Source organism: Pyrus communis, chromosome 14 (genome assembly GCF_963583255.1).
Source record: "Pyrus communis chromosome 14, drPyrComm1.1, whole genome shotgun sequence".
Lineage (NCBI taxonomy): Eukaryota > Viridiplantae > Streptophyta > Magnoliopsida > Rosales > Rosaceae > Pyrus > Pyrus communis.
Genome location: NC_084816.1, coordinates 19,000,016 through 19,008,450, shown reverse-complemented (window position 1 = coordinate 19,008,450; position 8,435 = coordinate 19,000,016). Strand labels below are relative to the sequence as shown.

General features: G+C 37.1%; 1 protein-coding gene across 1 annotated transcript; it reads right to left on the bottom strand.

The window, feature by feature from the left end:
* Positions 1–264: 264 nt before the first annotated feature.
* On the bottom strand, positions 265–4,685 carry LOC137716243 (uncharacterized). Its single transcript, XM_068455667.1, has 6 exons — positions 4,557–4,685; positions 2,837–2,929; positions 2,626–2,723; positions 2,185–2,284; positions 1,335–1,517; positions 265–658 (listed from the first exon to the last, which is right to left on the bottom strand). Exons 2-6 carry the CDS (start codon positions 2,891–2,893, stop codon positions 536–538), a joined length of 561 nt encoding a protein of 186 aa, XP_068311768.1. The 5' UTR covers positions 2,894–2,929; positions 4,557–4,685; the 3' UTR covers positions 265–535.
* Between the last annotated feature and the right edge of the window lie 3,750 nt (positions 4,686–8,435).

Here is an 8,435-nt window from a genome sequence, read left to right as displayed (position 1 = left end):
AGCAACTTTGGAGAGTTTAAAACTTAAACTGTTCTTAGTTTTAATCCAACTATTGAAGTTGGTTTTAGTGTAGATAATATCTAATGTATTAAAAAGAGAAAGAAAAAAAGATAGCTCTAGGTCCGAAATTAATTCAAGAGCAAATTGACAGTGACCACTATGTTAACAAGGCCGCTTGGCAAGTAATTGATTGTCTTGATGGTTAAAATTTTCCTCTTCAACCTACCGCCTCTAAGGTTTAAGCCCTCCCCTCCTGACTCAAACTTGTGAAAACATATAGATTTGATTATTGTTCTTACAACCCGTTCCATGAAAAATAAGATGAGAGTCGCAGAACATGCAAATTGCACATTTAAGCCGTTAAAATGATTCATCGGAACGGTACAAACTAAATGGCGAGTAAATAAAAACACGGTTATCCATTGTGCCCGCGAACGCGTGCTAAAGAGATAACAAGCTGCTGCTAACATTTGACTTCAAGGAAAAGGTGGAAGCAGAAATAAAACTGTTTATGTATCAGGTTAGTGCAAGCATTTTACTCATCGTCTTTGTACGGGTACTCTTCTGGAATTTGCTTCAGGAGTTTAACTTGCAACTCGAATGCATCATCACCTCGAAGCATATCACGGATCCAACTAATCTCAGTCTTCATTGATACCTGACCATGGAAACAACGTAACTGTAAGGCACGAGAGAAAATAAAGAGACGGAGAAAATTCATGTCTGACATCAAAACAGACTCTCCACCACCCTTTCACTTTTTTAGGTTTTAACAGAACCTTCAAAACCCATATTCCCATCAGAAAGTGCTTTTAGCCTTGCGAATCATGTGATTCCCCTCAAGCAGGTAATACAAGTTTTCTTAGATACTATAAGTAAAAGTGCATGGGGGAATAGAAAATCGAAATCATTCGGTAGGAGAAAAAATGGAAAACTTTCTACCAATACATGATATAAGAAAGGAACAATAAAACTTAACTACGACTGAAGCTGAGTCAAAGCATGATAGAGTTATGTAAGGACAAGTTTGAAAAAATATATAAATAGATAGATAACGATTTCACTAGCAGCGAGCTGGCTTTTTCGGCTACAACTTCCATAACTAATATTTTAAATGGAAGAAATAAAATTGAAATCATAAGCAGAAAGTTATGGTATTCTCTATATAAGTCAAAATAAAAGCCAATATCAATGAGGCATGTTAAGAATAAGAAATTGTCTTCTGTTATATAGCGGCCACATAATTCTAGTGACAAAAAGGGAAAACCATAAATCTCAGAGGGGGCATATGTCAAAGCAGTGCGGTAGAAGAGACTATTACAGGTACAGCTCACCATTTCTAAGGCGCCTCTTACGACTCCACTTAAGATATTGCAATAGTAAAGACCTTGGCAAGTATCTGGAAGCTCAACAAAGTCTACAAGAGGATTGTCCTCCAGAACAATACTGCAACATGTTCCATCAGCATCCCAATTTGTAACAGATGCAGTGACCCCCAAAAACATTTTGAAACCAACCTGTAGAAAAAATATCGATGGAGCAATTATGAAAAAAAAAACCTTCACATATCTTCGTCTAGAAGCTTGTGGCAATTGAAAAAAGCACAGCAAAAAGCGAACATTTTTCAATCTATCAAAGCATGAAAAGATTGCAACAAACACTTGAGGAACTGTCTTGTGGAAGCCAATACATGTACTCACAACCCTGGCTCATTACCATTTTCATCGCCAGACAGCCTCAAACCCAAACAAACTCAGTATACAAACCTTAATTCCACTTCTTAATGATTCTAAATTCAATATTGTTAGGCCTACTAATATGTTTTGTTGCACAAGCAGTGGACGGGATTCAGCATTTAGCATTTTGATCAATCAGCCATTAACCATGATCCAAATCGTGGTTTTCACTAACAAACCTCCGCTGTCATCCCCAAGAAGGGAGAAGATAGAATAAGTGAATTAAATTTCCACCAACATTAAGTGGAAGATATTGGTACCAAACAATTCAAAACATTATCGGAAGTAATAGAAGATTCAATAACTTCCATGCAACAGGTGGTAGACTGAAGTGAAATGTGCAGCACATACCAAACTTCAGCACAGAAGAAACAGTTTACCAGGTTTTAGAACAATTAAGATCCACAGAAAATTCAAATTTGAAAGGAAACAGACGTTAATGACAAACCTTTGCAATTACTTCAGCTGTCTCTTTGAAGTCAACACATCTAGATACATTAGACTTTGCTAGAAATTCATCAATTAATCGAATGCCGATATTATAGCCCCTGAGATGCAATTAAATTGTCGTGTAATCAGCTAAACTGAAAATTAATTACATTTATATCAAAAGTTATGGTAGCTGGTCATCAAACATTGCACGTCGACAAATAAAAGTTGTCCTCCTTGCAACACATTCATAGTTCAAAACAAAGATTGACATAAATTAACAGACATAAACAGAATCCTACAACAACAAAAAAACGAAGAAAAAAAGATAATTGTCAATGCACACAAGCACACACTTCCATATAATGTAAAAGCTAGAACTAAACTTCTAAGAAAGGCATAATTCTCAGAGAAAAAAGAAAGAAACAAACTTAATTAAAGTAGAGCATAAAAAAATTACATTTGATCAAGCTGCTTGTTAACCTCTTCAACCTCCTCAAGATCCGTGAGCAGCTGGCGCACAATCGCACCGTACGTCAACGTAAATAACTCCGCATTCTGAAACCCATTCAATTTACAAATTAAGAGGATAAAGAAAACATTAGTGATTTTAAATATGTTTGGATGCTGAGAAAAAAGAAAAAAAAGGGTAAAGTAGGGGTTTCACTTACCACCCGTTCAATGTTGGCGAAGATTGCATCACCAGATCGAGGGCCAACTGGAGGCATGGTGATCTAAGCTAAGACTGAGAAGTTTGAAGGTTTCTGTGCAAAATTACAAAAAATAACTCAACTTTTAGGCCTCGTTTGATAACCATTTTGTTTTCAGTTCACTGATTTTAAATTTTAGTTTTAGTTTTCATTTGAAAAACACTAATAACATAAAGTTTGTTTGGTAACTGTTTACAGTTTTTATTTTTTGGTTTTTTTATCAAAAAGAAACAAAATACCCACTTAAGATGGTTTCTTTTCTCGTAATTGTTTTACATGGCTAGAAAATTAGTAACGTCTGTTTTTCACACAACTATAAACATAAGAACAAGTTAAAAGGCAAGAAAACACAGTAAAATTATAATATAACAACATTAACATACATCAATGTCTGTAGTAAGAACAAACCAAATGACACAAATCAATATAAATCCATCCACCTTCGCTATAACATTCCAATAACATAAAAGCAAAGCACCCAAAGAGTGAACACAACCCCATTCATTTTCCCACCAAAACTCAATCCACCAATATTATACACCAACAAGCCATTTTCTCTAGACATTGTTTTTCGAAGGCAGCTTTTACACGCTATTAATTACCTTCAATTAAATATTAATGTTATGGTAACTCCATGACATATTGACATACCTTATTGTTCTTTTGAATATAGGACATGTAGATTAGATACTATGGATAGTAGTTTATCACTCCACTTTGTGTACAGAGTAGTCTAAGGTCTTGCTTCCTAAAGGAAGAGCTTCTTATATAAGTTTTCTTTTTGAAGATGGATCTGACCAAATGCATTTATCGATTCCTTATGCAATGTTTAGATGAGGGACTTTCAAAGTCCCAAAGAACATTGGACTCTATTCTTAAAACAGCACTACAAGAGACTACTGAACTACTCAAACACTTCAACACTACTCTAGAACACTAAAATTGCACTACAAATGTATAGCACCTACACTAGAACACTACAAATGCACCGCAAATGTACAGCATTACGTCAATTTCACAGTCGATCCACATGATTTTTGTAGTGCTTTCATAACCATTTAGCCTAAGTTCTATAAAACTTTCAAAGTCCCTCATCCAAACGCACACATAGTACAATACGGAAAAACAAACTATAACTCCCTTAGCACAACAAATATTAACGGATATCTAGACGTTTAATGTTTGCCAACGGCGATAATCAAGGGAGCTCACACAGATGAAGGACTCAAGTACAGAGCTTGAGTGCAGGTCAGTAGGCTCCTTATGGCCATAGTCAACACATCCAAATGTGTCAACTTTCAACCCCTCTCAACATAAATCAAATTACCCAAGATCCTTTCGGCCATAGCCGTGTTGATTAGAAGCAGACACCAAGAGCTTCAGTCATCAAACATTTGCTAAACCCTAATCACCAAATTCTCTCCATACATCAACCGACTACGAAAATATGCCAATTCCTAAATTGAAGCAAAATTCATAAATTCCATGAGGAATCAATGCACAGAACCAAATCCCATACAAAAAACATCTTTAACAACCAAATCTCAGTGCAAAACTCACGCAAATTATCAAGAAATCACAAGCAAAACCAGTTTACTGACAGTGACAGACCCCTAAAGAAACCCAATCAAATATATCAAATCACATTTAAAATTCAATTGTATACAGAAATTTTTCGTACCTTTTAAACGACAAATTGCAATTACAGTGAGAGTCCACAATTCCAGCGTGAGGAAGGAGAGGAGGGTGAGATCTGAGAGAGAGGGGGAGGGGTATGAGACGAGGTGAGGTCGTGTCTCGACTGGAAATGGTACTGGGCCTTTCTGTGTTGGCTCCATGGGCCTAACTTATACAATAGATGAACAGTGACAACTCCCCATTGCAAAACGAGTAATGCGTAGACCAAATTATTAAACCACATTTGTAAATCATGTGATGTGTCATCATAGATAATAAACACGTTAATTAACAATCACATTATATGATTTATAAAATTTATCCAATATTTGATCTCCACTTATGTGCAATCTCCTGATTAGATCATGGACGAGAACTTGCCATTGGTAACTACACTCCTAGCAACTGGTCATGGATAGATCTTGAAGAAACTCCCACGATCAATTTTGGAATTAAAATGGTATTGCACAGTTAGGGCTAGCTAGCCATGTAAGTCGATCATAGCTAGTTTACATCGCTGATGAGGTACTTCATAGTTTATTCATATCATATGTAGTTATCACTGCGAGAAGCAGCAAGGGAGGACGTTGTTAGCATAGCAATTGTCACACATTTAGCAATAACAACCCTAGCAACAACCGCATTTGCTCTGTGGCAATTGGCCTTTTTCCTAGCAACAACCACACTTGCTCTGTGACAATTAGCCTTTTTTCTTGTAGTGTATGTACTTCGCTTATTTGTGACTTCCATCCCAAAACTGGTCATGTATAGATCATGAAGTTGGTGGAGTCATTTTCAGAGTTACATTGGTCATTGGAAAAGTTAGGCTACCAATTTTGCTATGAGGTGTTATTTGCATTGCAAATGAACAGTTAGGCTAGACCGTCAATATATGATATATTTCACCAATATTTATTGCGACCAACAAATGTACCGACAAAGTATCGATATATTTTCAACAAAATCAAATACAATACCGATGCACACACAAATTCAGTGCATTTTTCTGGATAATGAATTAGTGACATTGTTAACAGAATTTTTCGTAACACACCAATATACACGCACGTAAGGTATAAGTTATACCCCAACATACAAATGCTAGGTTGTTATAGAATTAGTGGGTGAATGCCCACTCAAAAAAATGCCCAAAGACTTAGTAATAGTGAGTAATGATGTTTGATACTTTCAAAAGTGTCATCATTGTATTGTGATGGTTGTAGTTATAGGAGTCGCTCTATAAATAGAGCACTTCATCTGTTGTCAAATGCACTGCGAAAGAAAGCAAGAGAAATAATATCAGTATCCCTCCATCTCTTTATCTGCCATCCCCTTTGTGTTATAGCTATTAAAGTCCTAGTGTGATATTTTGCACCTGCTTCACTCCTGTCCTTAGAAAGTTATCTCTCTAACTTTTATTTATTTATAACACGTTATCAGCATAACTCTCTAACCTTAAATAGTTCACATCTCCCTTCACCGAAAGAAAGAAAGAAAAAAAATGCTTCCTTTAAGGTTTTTCCTGTTTTTCTTCTTTTTCTTCTTCTTCTACTTCATCAGCGTGATGCACCCTCGCAATGAACTGCTAACACCATGCCTGCTTCTCGTTCTAAATTTAACAATTACTTATATCTTTTATATCTTTGATTTCTTGTTGGGTGTAGTTCCTAGTTTCTAACTCAGTGTTTATTTATGTTAATTTTACTGTAATCAAAGATGGTGCGGTATAATCGCCCATCTTGAACTGCAAATTTAATTTTTCACTGCGATCAAAGATGGTGTGGTACAATCGCCCATCTTCAGCTGTAAATTTAATTTTACTACAATTTTAGGTGGTGCAGTATAATCTTCCACCTTACTCTACATATTTAAATCAATTATATCTTGCTCTGCATATTTAAATTTTTCTGTTGTTCAAGTGGTGCGGAATAATCGCCTATCCTATGCTTGTTTCAATGAAAATGGTGAGGTACAATCGTCCTTCTTATTAATCATGAAAATCTCAAGCCTGAAGTTTCGAGTGCTTATCATTTTTGGTCTGAAGATCAAAACGAAAAATTTGTAAGAACCAGAAGTTCTAATGCTATATTCCTACAGAAATACATATTATTGCAAGTTCTTACACATCTCATTTTTCTTTCAAAAAGAAAAGAAAATTGCGAACTTGGCAAAGCTTGATTTTGCTGCCCTTGACATTATTGGGAAGAATTACCTTGCTTGGGTACTGGATACCAAGATTCATCTGGAAGCAGGGAATCTTAAAGATACCATTAGGGAAGAAAATAGCTCATCCTTTCAAGATCGAGCGAAGGCCATAATCTTTATTCGTCGCCATTTTAATAAAGGACTAAAGAGCGAGTACTTAACGGTTGAAGATCCATTAGCTCTCTGGAAGACATTGAAAAACAGATGCAATCACCAGACAACGGTGATTCTTCCAAGGGCTCACTATGAATGGACTCACCTAAGGATCCAAGATTTCAAGTCAGTGGCTGAGTATAATTTCGTGTTGTTCAGAATTACCTCTCAGATGAAACTTGGTGGGGATATCATTACTAAAGAAGATATGCTGGAAAAGACTTTCAGCACATTTCATACCTCTAACGTGCTCCTGCAGCAGCAGTATAGAGTGCGAGGTTTCACTGAATACAACCAGTTGATATTTGTGCTCTTGGTAGCTGAACAAAACAATGAGTTCCAGATGAAAAATCATCAGTCCCGACCTACTGGATATGCACCATTTCCAGAAATGAATGCTGCTTCACTCGAAGTGAACACCACATCCTCTGGTGGCGATAATCATAAACGAGGACGTGGCCATAAGCGAGGCCGGTGGAACAGGAAAGACAAGAATCATGGTAGTTAGTTTCACAACCAGATTCCAAGGCAAAATTCAGACCCGAGCTTTAAAAATGGAAATCACCACAAAGGCAAAGCTCGTATAAACAATGCTCCTAGAAACTCTAATAGAGCCGGCCATAGGTGTGGTGGCAATGGGCACTGGGCGCATACCTGTTGTACCCCAAAACATCTGGTGGATCAATATCAAGCCTCCCTCAAGGAGAATGGTGTCAAGACTAATTTCCTCGACCAGGCTAGACCAATGGATAGGGCTGGGCATGGGCCGGGCCGGGCCCAAATTTGGAAGAACCGGACCTACCCGTTTTAAAATGTAACGGGCCGGGCCGGGTGTAGGGATTTTAAGTTTGGGAACCGGACCTAACCCGGCCCGTATCAAACGGGCCGGTTCGGGACGGGTCCACGGGTCCAATAACTTTTTTTTTTTTTTTTTTTTTAATCTGGTTATGGGCATACTAAGATTGAAGCAGAATGAGGTGTGGTTCCAGTGCTGACGAAAAGAAAGAAGCTTGTAGAACCAAATAGCAGAATGAGGTTATGTGCATACCAAGTAGAATTGCTTATACGAAACCCCTGTCAAATTTGAGGATACACAAAAGAACCAGGAAAGAAGCAACTAGGAAAGGTATCAGTAGTTTTACGAAACCTCTGTCAATGGAAATCAATATTTGTTTCACAACATGATGCAATTTCTCTCACATAACTGTCGATTCAATAGTATCATCAGTGCGTCTTAAACTCTCGAAACAATAGACAAACCAAGCACCAAAACTAGAAGATAATTGTCACATGGAATGGTTAACATTTGTGCCTTGTCCACACAAGATACTCATCCAACGAATAATGCTGAATTGCTATTAAACTTGTAAAGCAGAAGTTTGATTACCAAGTACCTGACTAATGTCCCATATAGAACTAGGATAGCTGCAATTCGAAACCCTCCCAGGAACAAGACCTTGCATCTCTTTCTGCAAGAACCTCAGCCTGCCATTCATATCATCCACAACCCAAGATTTTTCACTAA

Coding starts and splice junctions, on each gene's coding strand:
- LOC137716243 (XM_068455667.1), bottom strand. CDS start 2,893: ATGCCTCCAGTTGGCCCTCGATCTGGTGATGCAATCTTCGCCAACATT. Junction 1,518..2,184: donor CAGCTGAAGTAATTGCAAAG/GTTTGTCATTAA, acceptor TTTTTTCTACAG/GTTGGTTTCAAAATGTTTTT. Junction 659..1,334: donor TAAGAGGCGCCTTAGAAATG/GTGAGCTGTACC, acceptor TTCCATGGTCAG/GTATCAATGAAGACTGAGAT.